Source organism: Macaca mulatta, chromosome 2 (genome assembly GCF_049350105.2).
Source record: "Macaca mulatta isolate MMU2019108-1 chromosome 2, T2T-MMU8v2.0, whole genome shotgun sequence".
Classification (NCBI taxonomy): domain Eukaryota; kingdom Metazoa; phylum Chordata; class Mammalia; order Primates; family Cercopithecidae; genus Macaca; species Macaca mulatta.
In genome coordinates, this window is record NC_133407.1 from 184,852,972 (window position 1) to 184,875,408 (window position 22,437).

General features: G+C 44.5%; 1 protein-coding gene and 1 long non-coding RNA gene across 2 annotated transcripts; one reads left to right on the forward strand and one right to left on the reverse strand.

The window, feature by feature from the left end:
- Positions 1-737: 737 nt before the first annotated feature.
- LOC144339486 (uncharacterized) lies at positions 738-3,863 on the reverse strand. Its single transcript, XM_077994125.1, has 3 exons — positions 3,008-3,863; positions 1,143-2,401; positions 738-854 (listed from the first exon to the last, which is right to left on the reverse strand). The coding sequence occupies exons 1-3, from the start codon at positions 3,861-3,863 to the stop codon at positions 738-740; spliced, it is 2,232 nt and encodes a 743-aa protein (XP_077850251.1).
- A 9,421-nt stretch (positions 3,864-13,284) lies between these two features.
- Positions 13,285-19,186, forward strand: LOC106996332 (uncharacterized). The gene is made up of 4 exons (XR_003727514.2): positions 13,285-13,423; positions 14,914-15,036; positions 15,202-15,263; positions 17,742-19,186. It is a non-coding gene; the product is annotated as an uncharacterized LOC106996332 (long non-coding RNA).
- The last annotated feature ends 3,251 nt before the right edge of the window (positions 19,187-22,437 follow it).

Genomic DNA, 22,437 nt, shown 5'->3' on the forward strand with positions numbered 1-22,437 from the left:
GTCCTACTGCGACAGGGGCTGTGATAGGGTTGACTATTAATTTGATTTGGATAGGGATTCCATACAGTGGCTTTTGGTATAAATATAGGCCCCATATTAACCCGGATATCCAACGGTTATCAGATTTTGCTGCATCTTCAAACTTGATGCGGACCAGATTGCAAGTTTTTGAATATCGGGTTCTGGTGCAGCGCTGGACAAAGGACATGGTTATGTACCAGGGTTTCGTGGCCCATTTCCATTCTCCATCATTAGTAGTTATACAGGACCAACTAGCGCAAAACAGGGCATCTATTTCTCCACAAGTTTTTTTCATTTCTCCTGTCCTGAATCCGGGACAGGCATAGAACCCGTTCCGGCTTACGGACACCCTTCTAGCCTGTTTTCTCCATTCTCCCCCTTCCATGTCATCTATCTTTGCTATTTTGTCTAGGTTGAAATAGAGGTCAGGGAACCAAGTCCCCATAGGAGCAATTTTTGAGGTTTTATCTAAGACTTCATGAGTACTAAAATCAATCACCTGCCAGGTCAGGTTATATGGCCGGTGGGGGTTATTACTGCCAGCGACGCAGGGAAGGAGGGCTAGTAACAAGCAAGGGGCTAGATACGAGAGAGTCTTATCTTGAGCGGGTCTTCGGAGCGTCGGAGTTTCCATGTCTCAGGTGGTGTTGGTCCGGGCGTCCCTGGAGCAGCCTTGGCGTGGGATGCGTGGATCCAAGTGGAGATTCCGTCCACCTTTATGGCTGGAAGGGGTGACTGGTCTGTGGATGTCCTGGTTGGTACAGTTCTGCCAAGGGGGCCCAGATTTGGGCCTGTACTGCTTGGAGTCCTTTTAGCCGGGCCTGTAGGTCAGTCTTAGGATCGGAGGGGGAGAAGGAATTAAGCAAGGTTGACAAAGGGGGAGGTCCTCCGTAGAGGATTTCATATGGAGTGAGCCCAAAACGGTTAGGTGTATTCCGGGCCCTTAACAGAGCTAAGGATAGGAGGCGTCTCCAATCTTTTAAACCAGTCTCTAAGGTCAATTTAGTAAGGGTCTCTTTTATTGTTCTATTCATTCTTTCTACCTGTCCTGAGCTCTGGGGTCTATAGGCACAATGTAATTTCCAATTAATCCCCAATATCCTGGCGAGCCCCTGACTTACCTGAGAAACGAAGGCCGGCCCGTTATCTGACCCAATTACCTTGGGAAGTCCGAATCTAGGAAAGATTTCTTCCAAAATTTTCTTGGCTACTATGTGTGCCGTTTCTTGCCGGGTGGGGTAGGCTTCTACCCATCCTGAAAAGGTATCTACAAACACTAGTAAGTACTTATATCCAGCATAGTGAGGTTTTACTTCAGTGAAGTCTATTTCCCAATAGACTCCTGGGCGGTTACCACGAGTTCGTTTTCCTTCTGACACTCGGGTAGCCCCAGCGTTTACCTGCTGACAGACCTTACAGGCAGATGTCACTTGTTCTACGAGGGTACTTGCCTTTGGGATTAGAAAGTCAGTTTTTTCAATCAGTAATCTTAGCTTTCGATTACTCAAGTGTGTCCAGGCATGCATCTGCTGGATCATTGCCAGGGCCTCCTTTTGGGGAAGGACTATTTTCCCTCCTTTTTCCCAGTTTTTAGTGTCTTTGTTTTCTATAGCCCCTATGGCCTTTGCTTCTTCCTGGTCTTCTGGGGTATAAGTATGTTCAATAGTTATGTGGCTGGTTTCGTCAGGTTCTGTGGCTAGGGTCAGTACTTCCGCCATGGCGGCTTGCCTGGCTACTTGGTCAGCCTGTCTGTTTCCTACTGCGACTGGATCCTGTCCTTTCTGATGCCCGGGGCAGTGAATTATAGCCACTTCTTGAGGAAGAAAAAGGGCTTTCAATAAGGCAATTATTTCAGCTTTGTTCTTGATTTCCTTTCCTTCTGAGGTTAGGAGACCTCTTTTTTCATAGATACTTCCATGAGTATGAGCCGTTGCAAAGGCATACCGGCTATCAGTATAAATGTTAGCTTTCTTTCCCTTGGACAGCTCTAGGGCCTTGGTTAGTGCTATTAACTCAGCCTTCTGTGCAGACGTGCCAGGAGGTAGTGATTGTGCCCAAATGGTGTTGTGGCCATCTACTACCGCCGCTCCCGCCCTCCGGGTACCTGAGTCAAGGTAACTGCTGCCGTCTGTGTACCAGGTGTGATCCGCGTCTGGGAGTTCTTGGTCTTTAAGGTCTTCCCGTGTTCCATGGGTCTCAGCCAGTACTTGCCGACAATCGTGTGGGCTTGGTTGGTCTTCCGGTACCGGCAGCAGCGTAGCAGGGTTTAGGGTGACCGGAGGGCCAAACTGGACGCGGTCCGTGTCCAGTAGGAGGGCCTGGTAGTGGGTTAGGCGTGCGTTGGTTATCCACCGGTCCGGGGGCTGCCGCACTATGGCCTCTAGAGCATGTGGGGTAATAATAGTCAGTCGCTGCCCAAGGGTTAACTTAGCAGAGTCCTTGACCAGCATAGCGGTGGCTGCCATGATACGGAGACACGGGGGCCAGCCAGCCGCTACAGGGTCTAGCTTCTTAGACAGGTATGCTACCGGTCTTTTCCAAGGCCCTAATTTTTGGGTCAAGACCCCTTTGGCAATTCCTTGCCTCTCGTCCAGGAAGAGGGTAAAGGGCTTTGAGGTGTCCGGTAACCCAAGGGCCGGGGCAGACAAGAGTGCTTGTTTTAGTGCCTCAAAAGCCAATTGATGCTCTGTCTGCCAGGTGAAAGGGGTGCTCTCCTTGGTGAGTGCATAAAGGGGGGCGGCCAGTTCAGCAAAACCGGGTATCCACAAGCGACAGAACCCAGCAGTTCCCAAGAATTCACGTACCTCCCTGGGATTTCGTGGTGGTGGAAGGCGAGCCACTGTCTCTATGCGCCCAGGGGTGAGCCACCTTTTCCCTTCACTCAGGATATACCCCAGATATGTTACCTTGGTCTGACAGAGCTGTGCCTTCTTGGCGGATGCCCGGTATCCTTTTTCACCCAGTGCCTGGAGTAGATGCCTGGTACCTTGTATACAGATTTCCTTTGTAGGAGCAGCCAAGAGGAGGTCATCCACATACTGGAGTAGAGTCACGTCTGGATTTTGGGTCCGGAAGTCAGTCAGGTCTCGATGAAGAGCCTCATCGAAGAGAGTGGGAGAGTTCTTGAATCCTTGGGGAAGCCGGGTCCAGGTCAATTGGCCTGAAATTCCTTTCTCAGGATCCTTCCACTCAAAGGCAAAGAGTTCTTGGCTTTGGGGGGCCAGAGGTAAACAGAAGAAAGCATCTTTTAAATCTAATACTGTATACCAGTCATAGCCTGGTTTTAAGGTGCTGAGTAAGTTGTAAGGATTAGGGACCGTGGGATGGATGTCTATGGTTCTTTTGTTGATTTCTCTCAAGTCTTGGACAGGCCTGTAATCCTGAGTACCAGGCTTTTTTACTGGCAAAAGAGGAGTGTTCCAGGGCGAGTGACAAGGTCGCAACACTCCGAGTTCTAGAAATTTGTTGATGTGCTGCCGAATTCCTATATGAGCCTCTCGGCTCATGGGATATTGCTTGATAGACACGGGCACCGCCGTGGGCTTTAGATCAATTATGATTGGGGCTTGATACTTAGCTAGCCCGAGTCCTCCCGTTTCCGCCCAAGCTTGGGGAAAATCTTGCAACCAAATATCAGGGAGGCTAGTGATAACCGGAGCGTCGAAAAGCCGATGCTCATCTTGCAAAGACACAGTTAAGATTTGGATGGGCTGACCGTCCCGATTTAATACCTGGGCCCCTGTCTCGGAGAAATGGATTTGGGCTCCGAGCTTGGTCAGAAGATCTCGCCCTAGGAGGGGGTAGGGGCATTCAGGTACCACCAAGAAGGAATGTGTCACCATTCCTTGTCCAAGATTAACTGTCCGGTGGTTAGTCCACTTGTGCAATTTTCCCCCTGTTGCCCCCTGGACCCAGGATGTGCGGGAAGACAGGGGCCCGTCTGCCTTTGTCAAAACTGAATGTTGGGCGCCTGTGTCCACCAAGAAGGTGGTGGGTTGCCCCCCTACAGAGAGAGTTAGCCGGGGCTCGGGGGGGGCTCCAGAGCCTTGACACCCCTATTCGCTATCTTCACCTAGGGTGAGGACAGCGGCAGGTTTCTTTTGGTCTTTAGGACGCTTGGGGCAATCTTTAATCCAATGTCCCCGTTCTTTGCAGTAGGCACACTGGTCTTTTTCCACTTTTGGCCGCCTTCGCTTTTCTCCCTCTCTCCCTGGTCCTTTCTCTTTTACAACTGCCGCCAGGATTTTTGTTAAATGCTTATTTCTCACTCGGTCCCTACGATCCTCTCGCTCCATCTGTTCCTTTGCTAACCTGGCTTCCCTTTCCTCAGGGGTTTCTCTCTTATTATATACTTTTTCTGCCTCCCTAACCAATTCCTGTAATCCATAGGTTTGGATTCCATCTAGCCTTTGGAGTTTTCCTTTTATATCTAATGCAGCTTGGTCTATGAATGCCATAGCTACGGTAGCCTTATGTTCTAGGGCCTCTGGATCGAATGGAGTATACATTCGGAATCCTTCCAGAAGCCTTTCCATGAAAGCTGCCGGGCTTTCATCCCTTTCCTGAGTTATGGTCCTTACCTTGGCCAAATTTGTGGGGCGCTTTCCTGCCCCTTTGAGACCCGCCAACAGAGCCTGGCGATAGATTCGGAGACTCTCCCTACCTGGTGCCGTTTCATAGTCCCAGTCTGGGCGGGTGAGGGGAAATCCCTCGTCTATTTCATTGGGAAGTTGGGTTGGGAGGCCTCCTGGTCCTGGCACATTTTTCCGGGCCTCCAGGAGGACTCGCTGCCTTTCTTCAGTGGTTAGGAGGACCTGCAAAAGTTGCTGGCAATCATCCCAAGTGGGCTGGTGAGTGAGGAGAATGGATTCTATTAACGAGGTTAGGGCCTGGGGGTCTTGGAAAAAGGAAGGGTTATGGGTTTTCCAGTTGTAGAGGTCAGAGGCAGAGAAGGGCCAGTACTGGACCGTGCGATTGACAGTACGGAGGGGAAAAAGGGAGGATTGCCAAGTAGAAGGGCCCTCTGGGTCCTCAGTCCGCCGCAAGCGGAGACGAGGAGGTGTCGGCGGCGGCGTCCGAGGAGTGAGTTTGGGCGGGGCTGGAGAAGGAGACGGGGTGGAGGGAGGGGCCGAGGGAGAAGTTGGAGAAAGGGTAGGGGCCGAGGTGGTAGAGGAAAGAGCTGGGGACAAGACAGGGGGCAAGGGTGAAGCGTAAGGTGGAGGTCCCAGAAGGGGGTTCTGAGGTGGAGGAGGCAGGGGGTCAAGAAGGAGGAGATCCCTCTGGGGTTCATCTGGGAGGACTGGCTTAGGCGGGTCTGGATTCCGATTCTTTGGGGCTTCTAAGGCAAGGAGGGTAGATTGGGATGGGGAAGGGGGATGGAGGAAGGGTTTCACCCAAGAGGGAGGATTTCGGACCAGATCCTCCCAAATAATTATGTAGGCCACCTGGTCCGGGTGTCCGAGTGGCCCAGGATCCATCACTTTTGCTTTAACCTGCAAGATAATTGAGAGGTTAAATGTTCCGTCCCGGGGCCATTCCCCATGGAGGGTTGGCCATTCGGACGAGCAGAATGTTTTCCATCGTCCCTTACGGACTTCTACAGAGAGGTGGTGGGCTCGAGCCCGGACGTCAGGGAAGTGAGTCAGGGTTAGAGACAAAGGAGTCGTCAACGTCTGTCCCATTTCGTCCACGGATAACAAGGACAAAACAAAAGAAACAAAAACAAAGACCAGACAAGTAAGGAGAAGCCGCGCGGCCAGAGAGTGGCGCCACAAGATCACAAAATATTCAGACGGCAGGGGCGACCTGCCTACAGATTTGAAGAGGCTAACTGAGTCGTTAGCCTTCTCCCAGACTACCGCCAGGGCGTCCCCCAGGGTGCAAGTGGGAAGGTGCGGGACACGTCTGTCCCCCTTCCCCACTTAATTCAGAAGGAGTACTCCCCAGAGTTCAGAGTTAGCCGGCAAGACAGACAGAACAAAACGAAAGTACCTGGTAGGTCCGTTCAGTCAGCAGTCCGTGGCCCGGGCCAGATGGGTCTCCGCCGGATGGGTCGGGGGTCCTCGGACGACCCCACTTCCCGGCCAATGCACCAAATGTTGGAACCGAATTGTCGATTCCCTCCTGGGCAGGGGTCGCCGCGAAGGACCACCGACACAAGATTCACAGCAGAGAGTTATTTATTACTAGCGCGCTAGGGTCCCAAGCTCTAAGTTGGCCCTGGGACCCAGAGTGCTTGTTTCAGGTTGTTTATATAGGCAAACACAAGTTCAAACACAGCTTAAGGCGCGAAATTCAAACAAAGCTTTAGGCGCGTGGTAATTGGGTCTAGCTATGGCCTGAGCAAGGTGTTTTGTTCTAATTGGTTAGAGCAGGACCTTATGAGGTTTTTTCTTGGAGTTGCTGATTCCGGGAACTTCGAGGCAGGGTGGGACCCCTGGAATTGGCAGGGTGGGACCCCATGGGGTTGTTTCCCGGAATTGGCAGGGTGGGACCCTATCAGGGTGGGACCCTATCGAGGCAGGGTGGGACCCTATCCAGAGCCACCTGGTGTTAACTTTTTTCTATGTGAGGCCTAGTTTCTAAGTTTTATGAGGCCTAGTTTCATTAGCCAGTATGGTCTCGATCTCCTGACCTCGTGATCCGCCCGCCTCGGCCTCCCAAAGTGCTGGGATTACAGGCTTGAGCCACCGCGCCCGGCAACATTTCCATTTTTTTCCTAGTAAAAATTGTGCTTTTCTTACTATCCTTAAAAAGAAAGATCTGGGAATGGCCTATTAAGTAAAAAACTGTCTGAGTGTAGCAGCCTGGCCCTTACAGTTTCTTTTCTTTGTAAATGTTATTTCGGAAAAGATTCAGTACTTTAGGAATTGAGTTGCCTTTTCCAAATTGTGTGGTGCTGGGAGATGCTAATCTGAGTTCCAAGAACAAAGGATATCTGGCAAACAAGATTGAGTGCTAACCTCCCCTCCGACACCCCACCTCCAGGCCATATTCAGTACATATTAGCATATTAAATAATCAGGTAAAAACAGCAAAAAGGAAAGATGTTTTAACTTTCCTTAAATGTTAAACAGATCTAAGCAAGCTTGTTTTTGTGTCAAAGACTTTTTTATTCAGTATTCTATCATAATTTCCTATCTCTATCTCCCAAAGCAAATTAAAACAACAATAAAAAACCAACTGCTGTAGATTTGGGTCTGTATATATCCAGTTAGAGAACCAAGGGCTGGGATCTTTGATAAAATCAACTGTGACTATAAAGGGTTAAAGATGAAAGTCACTTTATTTCATTAGGAATGTATTTGTCAATCTATTAATTTATTTTAGAGACGGGGCTGGAGTCAATGGCACAGTTATTCACTGCGACCTCAACTCCTGGGCTCAAACAATCCTCCTGTCTCAGCCACCTGACTATCTCGGACTAAGAGATAACACTACCACACATGGCATATCTATCTTTCTATCTGTCTATCTATCTATCTATCTATCTTTATTTATTTTATTTATTATTATTATTATTATTTTGTAGAGAGGGAGTCTTGCTATGTTGCTCAAGCTGGTCTTAAATATCTGGCTTCAAGCAATCTTCCCGAGCTGGCTTTACAAAGTACTGGGATTATGGGTGTGAACCACCGCACCCAGCTCTAGAAATATATTTAGAAGAAAATTGCATGGCAAACTTGCAGTGACAGGTATAATATAAAATCATCTCTGTATTTTCGAAACCATACATCTATCAGCATTTTCTTCTTCTTTTTTTTTTTTTTGAGACAGAGTCTGTTTCTGTTGCCCAGGTTTGAATGCAGTGGCGTGATCTCAGCTCACTGGAATCTCCACCTCCTGGGTTCTAGACATTCTCCTGCCTCAGCCTCCTGAATTCCTGAATAGCTGGGATTACAGATGCATGCCACCACGCCTGGCTAATTTTTGTATTTTTAGTAGAGATGGGGTTTCACCATATTGGCCAAGCTGGTCTTGAACTCCTGACTTCAAGTGATCCACCCACCTCGGCCTCCCAAAGTGCTGGGATTACAGGCATGAGCCACCGCACCTGGCCAGCATTTTCTAATATTTTATTACGTAAGTATTTATGTTTTAGTTCATACATAATAAAATAGATTCTGGTCCAAATTCGGATAAATGTCTGAAATAATTTTCTATTATTTTGCCTGCTGGCTTTTCTCATTTCTGTAGAAGCAGCTTGTGCAATGTAAATTATCTAGCATTAAATACTTTTACAATCAAAGTCTTAGTGCAACATAAATTCCTTTGGCATCAACCTATGTCTACTTATTTCCAGCACAACTTTATAGCACATCAGAATGTGAACTGAATATTGGAATGATATTTGATATGTGTGTCATGCCTTCATTAATTTATTGCTTTACATGTTTCATGAGAACCTGTATGTCCAGCACAGTGGCATTGTAGGCACTGGACATACAGAGTTCTAGATGGAGTTTCTGCCTTGGGAGGTGATACGAGAAAAATAGGCAGTCAGACTAAAAATACTTACTGAGATTAATACGTGTCATGCATTGAGCTAGGTTCAGAGAATACAGTGGTGAACAGACAGGTTCCCTGTCTTGATGATGCTTGCAGACATTGTTCATTCAAGCTGCTATAACAAAATACCATAAACTGGGTAGCTTGTAAACAAAAAACATTGATTTCTTATAGTTCTGGAAGCCGATAAGTCCAAGATCAGGGTGCTGGCAGATTTAGTGTCTAGAGAAGGTTTACTTTCTCATAGATGGCAACTTCTTTGTCCTCACCTGGTGCAAGGGGCCAACCAGCTCTCTGAGGCCTTTTTGATAAGGGAATTAATCTCTTATAAGGCTCTTCCTTCATGACCTAATCACCTCCTAACCCCACCTCTTAATACTATTGCATTGAGGACTAGGTACAACATATGTTTGGGGGAAACACAAACGTTCAGGCCATAGCAAATATGTAGACTAATACTATTTCAGCATATTGCAACTATTAGACATAAACAGAATTAATAGAAACAAAAGGAAACAACTTCCTAGGTACATCAGGAAAGATGGCACTGGTGATTTACTTTATGTAGAATATAATTGTCTCTTTTTTTTCTTAATTTTTCTTTACTAGTACTTCCTTATCTTTGCTGTAAATAAAGCATGCATGTACCCAAGATTTGCCAGAAGAACGATTCTATCTGAGGATTCTCAGCCACTGAGATGTGAAATGGCTTTCCAAAAAAATCTTTAGTGCTTGGACACTCTGATTCATACCACTTAACATAGCTCAAAGCCATAGCATGGATTATTGATGCCTCCCCAGGGGTTCTCATTCTGTAAGATTAGAGTGTGATATCAGACTTTGTACTATTAACAGGCTCCCGGAAGTTGCTCATGCTGCCTGTCCAGGGGCCACACTTCAAAAGGCATAGTTTAGAGGATTAAATATACCAACTTAAAAGTTAAAATAATTATTGGAAGACTAAGGCAGATAATATCTCTGTTTCACAAGATGAATAACAAGCCTAGGTTATTTAGAAAATGCAAAGTTATAAGGAGGTAGACAAAACTCAATACAGTAATCAATATTTCATGTCCTCCGTGTAACACTATTAACTTGAAGCCCAAAGCCTCCATCTATCACTGATTGTCAGAATCTAAAATACTTTGAGGTTGAAATGCTTTGTTATTTGACTTGAAATCACCCTTTTTTTTTTAATCTCATAGACAGATCTTTTTGAAATTTAGATATTAAAAAGTTATGACCACATCTGTGACCAGTAGTATAATGCTGGACTTCATTATGAGGCCTCAAGGCCACTGCTTTAATGTAGGGAGGCAAACTCCTTTTTTCTTTCTGCATTCTCAACCTCCTAGGCTCAAGTGATCCTCTTGCCTCAGCAATCTGAGTAGCTGGGGCTACAGGCATGTGCCACTATGCCCAGCTAATTAAAAAAAAAAAAAAAAATGTAGAGATGAGGTCTCACTATGTTGCCCAGGCTGTTCTTGAATTCCTCAGCTCAAGCAATCATTCTTCCTCAGCCTTCCAAAGTGCTAGGATAGTAGACGTGAGCCAGCGTGTGTGATTGCAAACTCCTTTTAAGACAGCATCAGGCTGGGCGTGGTGGCTCATGCCTGTAATGCCTGCACTTTGGGAGGCCGAGGTGGGTGAATCACCTGAGTTCAGGAGTTGGAGACCAGCCTGGCCAACATAATGAAACCTCGTCTCTACAAAAAAATACGAAAGATTAGCCAGGCATGGTGGCAGGCTAATGGGACTACAGGCGCCCGCCACCTCGCCCGGCTAGGTTTTTTTGTATTTTTTAGTAGAGACGGGGTTTCACCGTGTTGGCCAGGATGGTCTCGATCTCCTGACCTCGTGATCCGCCCGTCTCGGCCTCCCAAAGTGCTGGGATTACAGGCTTGAGCCACCGCGCCCGGCCTTCCCTGCCTTTTTCAGCTTCTAAAGGCTACCTGCATCCCTTGGCTCTTGGCCCCTTTGTCCACCCTCAAGGTCGGCAGCACTGTGTCTTTAGAGAAAGAGTTCTCTGACTACCTCCCCTGCTTCCCTCATCAGATCTCCTTCTCTGACTGTCTGTCCTGCTTCCTTTTTGTCATCAGATCTCCTTCTCTGTCTGTCCTGCTTCCTTTTTGTTATCAGATCTCCTTCTCTGTCCTGCTTCCTTTTTCTCAGGACTTTGTGATTACCCTGGACCCATCCAGATCATCCAGGATCATCTTCCCATCTCAAGATTCTCCACTTAATCACATCTGCAAACTTCTTTTTGCTGTGTAAGCTGACATATTCACAGTTTCTGGGTATTAGGATGTAGACATCTTTGTGGGTGGAAGGAGGAATTATTTTTCTGCATATGCTGTTTATTTTGTTCTATCAAAAAACTCTTGGGGGTGCCAAGCACACTGGCTCATGCCTGTAATCCTAGCACTTTGGAAGGCTGAGGCGGGTGGATCATTTGAAGTCAGTAGTTTGAGACCAACTTGTCCAACATAGTAAGACCCCAGTCTCTACTAAAATACAAAAGTTAGCAGGGCATGGTGGTGCATGACCACAATCCCAGCTACTCAGGAGGCTGAGATAGGAGAATCACTTGAACCCGGGAGGCAGAGGTTGCAGTGGGCCAAGATCCCACCACTGCACTCCAGCCTGGGCAACATAGCAAGACCCTATCTCAAAATATCTATATATCTTTAGATAGATATAGATATAGACATATAGTGCTGGGATATTGACACAACAATAAAAAATTAGACTTATTTTACTTCTATCCAGAAAAATACCCAAGCCTAAGTGGAAATGACAGAAATAACTTTTATCTCCATATTTAAAAGAAATTGTGATTAATAAGGATTTCCTTAATTTTTTGAGGACAATATAAACCCTTCTCTGTGCGCCACTCACTGTGAAAACACACTGCCTTCTTTGTGGGGTATCTACGTCCATTTTCCTCTTCACTGTTGTTAATAGGAGCCCACGTATTTTCATGATCAGTGGACTGTAAACTTTAAAGGAGGCTGGGCTTTTCTCCCGCCCCAAGGGTGTAAATCAGGATTGGTTTGAGCCAATCACGACAACCATTGCCTTTGTCATTGGTTAGGACAATGGGCATTGGTTAGGATGGATGTGTGGCACAATTCTTGCTGATGACATAGGGGAGGAAAGGCTTTGGAAAAGCTTTTCTTATCCCTTAAAAAGATAAATGAAGCTGGGTGCAGTGGCTCACACCTATAATCCAGCACTTTGGGAGGCCAAGGCTGGCAGATCACTCGAGCCCAGGTGTCTGAGACCAGCCTGGGCAACATGGCGGAACCCCATCTCTACAAAAAATACAAAAATTAGCTAGGCATGTTGACATGCACCTGTAGTCCCAGCTACTTGGGAGGCTGAGATGGGAGGATCACCTGAGCCTGGGAGGTCGAGGCTGCAGGGAGCCAAGATTGCACCACTGCATTCCAGCCTGGGCAACACAGACTGTGTCTCAAAAAAATAAAAAATAAATATATAAATACAAAATAATAAAAAGAAAAAAGATAAATGAGGGATGTGGCTGCACTCTCTTCTCTTCCAGCTGTGAGATATCAGTGGGCAAGGATGTGATGCCTGAAGATGTGGCATCTACCTGGAAACAGTCAAGGACCTGAGGACAAAGCCAGCATCTGAGGAAGACAGACAGAAAGGATCTGGATACATGATGAGGCAAATGAGCTGCTAAATTATCCAAACCTGGAATAATAATATGTCATTTAGTATGTTTATATGTAGTATATTCAAGTACATTCAATGTTAAAGTCAATTATGATATTCTTCCCTTTCTTACAGCCTGAAAAGTATCTTGCATACACCACTGGCAGCACAGAATCCTGACAAACCGCTCATCAAAAATCAACCACAGACTCTCTATGCTCTTACCAAAACGCTGGCTTTGAGAACTAATTTTTTTTTTTTTTTTTTTTTTTTTTTTTTGAGACAGTCTTGCTCTTGAGTAAAACATGGGGAAAAAAATCTTTCTCAATTTTATCTTTGAATCAGACTATATCATGAAAGGGCTATGTTTTTATCCATTACTATTAATACCATGAAGGGTCCAGCAATAGATACATCACCTATATTAACTATATAACTATCTTTCAGAATTAATTCCTGCATAGGTAAATGAGTAATTCTCTAATTCCTACAATTTCTACAACTCTAAGATTCTGTGATATCAAAATTTTCAAGTATTATACTAAACTCTCAATATATATTGATAAACTGGTTCTTTTGCTATTGCAAAAATTCAACCAAGAGATAGGAAAATAGGTCAACGGCAACAACAAATTCATGGAGACTGCAGCAAAAGATTATTTGACAGACTTTCTTCCCTTATATGGAAAAGAGAGCTGTTCTCCTTTTTGACCCATATTCCCCTAAATACCCTCACAATCTTCTTAGGCCTCTCACTCCTTCATTTTCTTTACTAGCCCCTCCATCTCATCCTTATTTTGAATTCAGATGAGTTAATATAGTTTCATGGGCTAGTTCAGATTCTAGAAAGGGACAGCTATTCAGAGATGATAGTGACATGCTTTTCTCTTCTCACACTGCTTCTCTTTAAAGAATTTACGGGACCTCTGCCTACATTTACATCTCAAGAGAATAGTTTCATTTGGTGTCACATCCTTGCCAAAATTCATTGAGAATATTGGTAAAGGACAACATATTTACAAGGATTTCTTTAGTAAAAACTGGGGAGATTGGCAAGTGACACTGTCACTAAATAAATAAAAATAAAAACGGAGAAGAGCAATAACATTTGATTTGTTCTTTCCCAGTCTAGGGAAGAATATCAAGTCATATGAAGTCCGAGACAATGGGAAAAGAAGAGGTATTCCTGTGCAGGCCCTCTTCCGGTTAGAAGGTGATGGTTTCCAGAAGTCTGCACCTGTGTTTCAATTACCTATATGGAGTTTGTAGGACTAAACTATATTCACTATATTTTCTTATTTTTGTGTGTGTGTTGGATGCTCTGGCAACTGGGGCCTTGGTAATTGGGGAGGGATAAGTCTTCTTAGGAAGAGCTAATTCTTAGAGAGAGAGGGAGCATGCTTTTCATATGCAAACTGCTCAAACTGGAGTCCACACTCCCCCAGCCTCCTCTATAGGACTCTTACTCTCCAGCCCTGCTCTGATCATCTTGGGACCAGGAACCAGGCAACTCAGGATGGCCTCTACACCCCCAGAGCCCACCGACATTATTCAAACTAGACAATTCTAAGCTGCTTGCCCTACCTTGACCTTATTCCTTTCCTTGCAAAACGCAACAAAGGCTCTTGCCACATTTACCTTCTGCTTCCTCTGCCTCCTGACTGACCCTGGTGCTTTCCTTTGTGGGCCTTCGTGGCTTACCTCCTGTTTCTAGGAACCTGCAAGTGTAAAAACTTCTTTCTTGGCCGGGCGCGGTGGCTTAAGCCTGTAATCCCAGCACTTTGGGAAGCCGACACGGGCGGATCACGAGGTCAGGAGATCGAGACCATCCTGGCCAACATAGTGAAACCCCGTCTCTACTAAAAATATAAAAAAACTAGCCGGGCGAGGTGGCGGGCGCCTGTAGTCCCAGCTACTCGGGAGGCTGAGGCAGGAGAATGGCGTGAACCCGGGAGACGGAGCTTGCAGTGAGCTGAGATCTGGCCACTGCACTCCAGCCTGGGCGACAGAGAGACTCCGTCTCAAAAACAAACAAACAAACAAAAAAAACCAACTTTCTTCGTGACAGTCATTTCCGTCATTTCCATGTCTGCGTGTCTTACTATACCTGTTTTAAACAAATCCAGAGCACATTTTAAAACATAAATTCAACTGCTGAACCTGCTATGTAGAGCAATTCAGGCAGAGGGAATGGCTCATGCACACTCTCCAGGTACTATTAGATATGAGTTCTGAATTTCTCTCCAAAGAATCAATATGTCAGTATGTTCAGTTCTTTGCCTTCTACTTTTAAGCTTAACTTCCTCATAAAGCAACCTTTTTCTATTACCTGCTCCACCCTGACTCATTCCGATTATCTGCTCCACCCCGACTCATTCCGATTACCTGCTCATTCTCCACCCTGACTCATTCTGACTTTCTGCTCTGCCATAACCATTTTTCCCGCCAAACCACTCATCCCATCACTCTCTTTAAATTAGCAAATTGGAATTAGTTTAGCCTGTGTGGTCTAACCCAAGCCAATAGGGGAACAACACAGCAGCAAGGGCCACGGGCGTCAGGGATAAGGACCTCTTCCCCTCCCTTATCCAAGTGTGTGCTCACCATTGCTCCATCTGTAAGGGCACACCCTTCTATAGAAGTATGTTGCCTTGCTGAGGATTAAAAAGAAAATTTTATATCCGAGTACTATTTCTTTTGCAGCACTGAAACTTTATTTATAATAGTACGAATGAGCCTGGTATGTGCAGGGAAGAACCAGCAGATCGGTCTGGCTGGAGCACATCATACAAGGGGAGCGTAATGGGCAAGGAAGCCAAAGAGGAGGTAGGAGCTAGATCGTTCATCACGCAGGGTCTTGAAGGCAAGGGTAAGGAATTTGGATTTGATTCTAAATGTGAAAGGAAGTAACTAAAATATTTTAAGCAAGGAGTGATTGAATCTGACATATATTTTTTTTTTTAAATCACTCTGGGGTCTACATGGAGAAAGAATTACACTGATGCAAGAGTGGAAGCAGAAAAGCCAGTCCGGAGACCACTGCAGGACCTGAGGCAAGAGACGACAGTGGCTTGGACCATGCTAGTGGCTATGGATATGGAACCCAGTGCCATCTAAATTTATCCTAAGGAATGCAGAAAATCAAAGGCTAGTCTTATATGAGACAAACTCAAGCCCCAGTAGAATAACAAATGGGACCCTAAGAAGTATAAATAATGCCAGATCATTTCTTTCTTTGATAGAATGATGAGTCCCTTTAATCAGGGGAAGAAGAGTTTCTGGTAAAAAATCTTGAGTCAGGCACGTTTTCTTTTACGTCTCAAGATAGAATTGTCTAATGCTTAGGTGGCCCACATCCTACAGGTTATCTAGTTTGGTCCCCACGTTTCATGAGTAAGAAAAATGACGTGAGCTCATCCTGGTGAGGGTTTTGCCCAAATTAAACCTCTGGAGAGTAGATTCTTTAATGCTCAAGAGGCTTTTTGCAAGGAAAGGACGTCCTCTTTGGGCTGTGTTTAATGCTCAATTTATTAGTCTAATATTCTATTCCCAGTAAAATGCTCAAATTCAGGAAGGATTCTAAAAAAATCAGTTCAACGTTTTTTCTCTTCTTTTTTGTGCCTCTGTTTTTTAACCTCTTCAAGATAAGACTGGATGATGATACCCATCCAACTTATTTTCAAAATGTTTTGGAAAACAAAGATATTGATAAGCAGGTACTATGCAGAGTGCCAGATTAAAACCTTTAGAGACTCAAAAAAAGTTCAAAAATGTTATAGAGTCCATACCCGATACGTAATTCTATATACAAATAATAGTAGTCCATAATGTAAGTGGGAGACCAGCAAGAGCCTGGTAATTTTCAGATGACTTTTTCCGTAGTTTAAAAATAACCACTTTTTAACTTAAAAAAAGTTCTTTTGATGCCTCTGTTTTTGGTGCCCTAAGAATGTATCTAATCTGCATTTGGGTAATCCAGTTGTCGTTGAGCATCTGCCATGCTAAGCACTGTGCTTCACACTGGATGAGGAAATGGGATGTGACAGAGAATGACTGGAGGGCTTCTTGATTGTGTTATCAGAAAAGACCTCCCTGAGGAGGGAACTGTCAAGTTGAGTCTAAATGATGAGGAGAACCCAGCTACGTAAAGATCAATGGAATGAGCAACCCAGGAAAAAGAAAGAGAAAGAGAAAGGAAAGGAAAAAGAAAAGAAAAGAAAGAAGAAACAGGATCCTGCACATCAAGTAGCTCACCATCTAGTCAGGGAGACAGACATAAAAAGCACTCAGTTTGTCCGGGCATGGTGATTCACACCTTTAATCCCAACACTTTAGGAGGCTGAGGTGGCTGGATTGCTTGAGGTCAGGTGTTTGAGACCAGCCTGACCAACATGGTGAAACCCTGTCTCTACTAAAAATACAAAAATTAGCTGGGCATGGTGGCAGATGCCTGTAGTTCCAGCTTTTTGGGAGGCTGAGGCATGAGAGTCACTTGAACCTAGAGATGGGGCTTGCAGTGAGCAGAGATCGTTTCACTGCACTCCAGCCTGGGCAACATGGAGAGACCCTGTCTAAAAAAAAAAAAAAAGGGAAAAAAAGCTGATTTTAACACAATGCAGTTCCTGCTGCACTAGGCGTGAGAACAGGAACCCAATAGAAGGAGTGATTAATTAGAACTGAGAATTGAGAAAGGGCTGTGACAAGCAGAATGTACAAAATTATAGAGTAGCATTGTAAAGATTTAAACTCTTGCTTCAACGGAGACATTTGTTAAAAAACAGATTACTGGGCTTCCCTCCACATTTACTCAGTCAGAATCTCTGAGTTGGCTGCCTGGGAATCTATGTTTTTGACCAAGCACCTTCTGATGCGAAGACATTTTGTGATCCTCTGATTTATGGAATAGGTTTTGAAGTTAGGTGACTCGGACATAGGACCTACATCTCACTTTTGTCACCTGCGAAATGAGGATAATAATACAATCTTCCTCACTGGGTAACTTTGAGGATTAAACGAGGTTGTATTTATAAAGCGTTATCTATTATGGCTATTATGTGAAAAGTATAGCTTTGATCATAGCCGAGTGAAGAACTGAACAAGCTGTCTCTGAGCTCACTTGACATATCTCAGAATCTTACATGTAGGTGAAATGATAGAGGCAAGGTCACAGCCATTGGGATAAGCTAGGGAGACTAGAAAAGCAACATTCAGGGTTGGGGAGGAAGCCATTTCTACTGGAGCAGGAGAAGAGTGCACAGCTGTTGTGTCAAAGATTTGCAGAAAACAGCTGACTTTTCCTCTTTCTTGTTGTTGTTGTTTTTTTTTTTTTAACTTCCTCCTTTAATTAAAGTACAAATTATTTAAAGACTTCCTTCCCCACACCTGAGCCTTGCCCTTGGCTAAATCAAAAGAGAGGTATCTCCTTAAGAAAGGAAAGCCCCCCCACGGAAGTGAGGAAGTTAGCTGGGCCAAGTTTGGCAGAGGAGAGTCAGGACTAGGAAACACTGGATTGATTCAAACCCTTTCTACAGTCCACAGGGCCTGAAAATTGCTTCCAGCAACTGACAAGTTCATCCCCTTCCAACTGGTCTGACAAGCCCTGAGGAAGGAAGACAGTGATATCCACCCTCCCACTGCGCCCCCACCTCCTTAACTGTAAAATTGTCCATCTCATCTTGGACTATCCGGAAACCAACATGGGACTACACGAAACCGCTACTTGAAGATCAGCACCAAAAGAGTTGTTTGTGGAAAATGGTTGACCAGGATCAATGTTATGTGTAGATGTGCAAGAAACTGCCTACCTTCTAGTCTCCAATTATCTACATGTGTATAGGAGATGTTGGAAATTTCTTTTTGGACTGATTCTTTGAAGCCTTACCTCCTTGCATAGTCCTGATAGAATAACAAATTAGGTTCCCAGGGTTGAGTGAGAAGAGTGGGTTTCAGGAGTCATTCACACACTGCATTCTGCCTTCCAGAGGCAGTGAGGGGCAAGAATAAGAGAAGGATCATGGGCTTTGGGGTTAGCCAGGACTACACCCAAATTTCTGCTGGGCTTGGTACTAGTTGGGTCCTGGAGCATGATGCGTTCCCTGTTTTTTTTTTTTTTTTTTTTTTGTCTGATCTGGTAGCCTGCAGTAAATGGTTGTTCCTTTGGCTTTAGGATTTATAGCCTGTGACCAGTTACCAGATTATCTCACCACTGAAGGCCTAGATAGTACTGTGTATAATGAAAGCAAGTACCGTTATTAACACTTGAAGCTTTTTAACCATAGTATTTCTCAGTTCAAAGCAAAGAAACTAGATCCACCTATTTAGTTTTGCATGACTGGTATAGATATCTATAATATTGAGAGGAGGGGCCAGCTGGGCTTCCTGGGTCGACTAGGGGCTCAGAAAGCTGTGAAACTCACTCATTTCCTGCATCAGGACTGACTTTGGTCCCGGATGAATAATATTGAAGATATATGCTTAAAATATTCCTAACACCAGGATGTGTGCATGTGTTTTCTTGCCCAAGAAAGGTATAAACAGCGAAAATTTTGCTGTAAGTTTCCCTGTGTCCTCTCTCCCTCTCTCCCTTCCCCCTCCCCTAAACTAAAAGGAATGTTAAATGCCCATTTTCTGTGACCAGCGGACCTTATCTATGCTCCTAATTCCAATTCCTTGTAAACATACTTTGTAAAGTCCTGTGAGATCCTGTCTCCTTTGCCATGCCACTACAAGGTCATAAAGTAGATAAAACCTAAGTTGCAATTCTGGTTTTCCTCAAAACCTAAAACATGTCACACAATAATTTACTGCCTTTGTTTCTCGCTCTGGTAACATCTTCCCTCTGCAGGCACGTGTTTCCCGCCTTAAAGAGTTTAAAAGGCAACTGCATAATCTAACTCTGGCTACCCGCTGGGGACCCCTTCCACGCTCTGAAAGCTTTGTACTGTCACTCTGCTCAATAAAGCCTACAGCTTTTTTTCTCTTGGTCCATGTCTCCATCACTCGCCGCAGGCAGCCGCCACACTAATTCTTTGGTGTGGCTAAGGCAAGAGCCTTTGGCATTACAATATGTGCTACCATATGTTGTTTGTTTCTTTGTTTAGTAATTTTTTCTTTTTTTACTTTTTATACGATTTTTTTCTTCTTTTAGAGATGGGGTTGTGTTGCCCAGGCTGGTCTTGAATTCCTGGACTCAAGGGAGCCCTCCCACCTCAGCCACCCAAAGTGCTGAGATTACAGGCATGAGCCACCGTGCCTAGCCCCATATGTTTTTTAATGATAAGAAAAATGTAAGTTTTATTATTTAATCAGTGTTTAATGGCTAGTTCTGAAAAGATGATATTACTTATATTTTGCAAGTTGATTCTGTTATACATGTACAGAATAACTACAGTACAAAACAGCAATCAAGTCTGAACAGGAAATCTCTGCACAAAGAGAAAAATACTACCTTTATAGACTGTGACTATCATTGAAATACAGGACAAGGGATTATGGCAATATTAGTGGCACTGATTAGTGAACTGATTCTAGGGGGAAATGTCAGAAGATTTTCTAAAGAACATGTACTGAGCAGATGACCAGTGACTGAATAATTGCCCTTTCTGGGTAGGTGCGTAACACACACACACATGTTTAGGGGAATTGTGACCATTGGGTTCCATAGTAACAAGATAAGTTATAATAACCACTTTTCATCGAGCACCTACAATATGTCACAAACTGTGATAGGGACTTTAGGTATTTTCAATACACTATCTGTTATCTATTTTCTTTTCTTTTTTTGAGACTGAGTTTCACTCTTGTTGCCCAGGCTGGAGTGTGATGGTGCGATCTCAGCTCACGACAACCTCTGCCTCCCGGGTTCAAGCGATACTCTTGTCTCAGCCTCCTGAGTATCTGGGATTACAGGCATGCAACACCATGACTAGCTAATTTTGTATTTTTAGTAGAGATGGGGTTTCTCCATGTTGGTCAGGCTGGTCTTGAACTCCTGACCTCAGGTGATCTGCCAGCCTCTGCCTCCCAAAGTCCTGGGATTACAGGCGTGATCCATCTCGCCTGGCCTTGTTACCTATTTTCTATTGGTAACTGAGGTAAAATCTACTGGAGGCTTAGCCAATAGGTTCATGTGATCATACATTTTGGAGAATGTAAGAGAGAATCAGGGCAATTGATTATTGCCTTTATGGGTTGAAAGCAGAAACACAGGAATAGTTTGCTGATTTGAAGAGTGAGATGACCTGTAGAGTAAGAAGCAATCTAACCATTAACATCAACTCAACTTGGGCAATAACATTTGATATTTTATTTATGGGACAAATATTTATTGAGTGTCTAGTTTGTGCCAGGTACTAAATACGTAAGCTTTACTAATCCTACTTCTACAAGAATGATTTCTTTTTCTTCCTGAAATAACACTTTAGCAGAGCACCAGATTGTTTCAGACTTAAGTTTCCTTTTCCATTTCGTTGACAGCAACAGTGTTCTTATCATAGTAATTCACTAATGTTTATTCTGTATAGATGATTGCCAGGGATGTGGCAATATGTCCTTGGGAGCTTCAAGCCATATATATCTGGTTCATCTTTTAGAAAGTTCATGGCATAGATGGGCAAGGATACAATTTATACTCAGGAGATGCAGCCACCCTAACAGAGTTACAAATGAATGTTAAATGGTATAAACTATGCGTAGCACAAGCACAGAAGCATCTCTTTGGTCTGAGGGATATTTGCAGGGACCGTGAATAGGCAGAGAGAGGGGGACATGTGGTCTAAGCCTCTGAGTTGGGAGAGGACAATGATGGGCATGGGGGAGAATGTATATGCTGTTTGACTTGAGAGGATGACATGTAGGCATTCTGGTAGTCTTTTTCTTGACATCTGATACACAATCACTTCTTTCTTTTCTCCATGAAATCTAGCCGCAAAGATGAGTTGCTGCACCGGGCGCGGTGGCTCATGCCTGTAATCCCAGCACTTTGGGAGGCTGAGGCGGGCGGATCATGAGGTCAAGAGATCGAGACCATTCTGGCCAACATGGTGAAATCCCATCTCTACTAAAAGCACAAAAATTAGCTGGGCCTGGTGGCGTGCACCTGTAGTCCCAGCTACTCAGGAGGCTGAGACAGAAGAATTGCTGAGATCGCATCACTGCACTCCAGCTTGGCCACAGACTGAGACTCCATCTGAAAAAAAAAAAAAAGAAAAAGAAAAAAAAAATGATGAGTTGCTCGAATGTCAAGGTCTACCCCTCTTTAAAGCCCCCATGATTTGCACTCACTGCAGCCTTGGCCTGGATTATCCTTATCTTGCCCTTTCACTGGTGGGTTATTTACTACTTATCATTCAAGGGCCAGGTAGAATTTTACCTATTCTGAGACACCTTTTTCAAGAATGAGTCTTTCCTTTGCTGTGCTCCCATGACACAAAGCTCACCTTCAATAAATAATTACATTTTTCGAGCCGGGCACGGTGGCTCACGCCTGTAATCCCAGCACTTTGGGAGGCTGATGTGGATGGATCATGAGGTCAGGAGTTTGAGACCAGCCTGGCCAAGGTGCTGAAACCTGTCTCTACTAAAAATACAAAAATTAGATGGGCATGGTGGCAGGCACCTGTAATCCCAGCTACTGGGGAGGCTGAGGGAGGAGAATCACTTGAACCGGGGAGGCGGAGGTTGCAGTGAGCCAAGATGGTGCCACTGCACTCCAGCCTAGGCAACAACAACAAAAAAATTTATATAATTTTTTGTACCTTCAGTGTATCATGTTCATCTTTGCATCCCCAGTTTCCTCAAGAATCCTGGCATGACAGAATATGCTTGTTGAGTGAACAAATTGGCTGATTCTAATGTTCATAAGTCAAAGTTCACCTCTCCTAATTGCTGATTCAATTCCAATTTGACAGTGTCTTTTACAGATTCTGAGTGAGTTGGGATACTTCCCTTTGTCCTAACATTGGAAAACCTTGGAGAAAAGTACTGTTATTTTCTCCATCAAGTACTTTATCTGAGACATGGGCAGCTAAATAAAAAATTGACACCTATTTCCTGCTTTTTGCTCATGTTCTTTTAGTGTTCTATTTATATGCCAACACTACCATTTTAGACCCTTGAAAATCATTTTTTTAGCATCACTCTATATATGGTGTGATTTAAGGACAGATAGGGAGGCTGTGTCCTCAGTCCTCATCCTATACATTTTTCTGATGTATATTAGTCCATTAT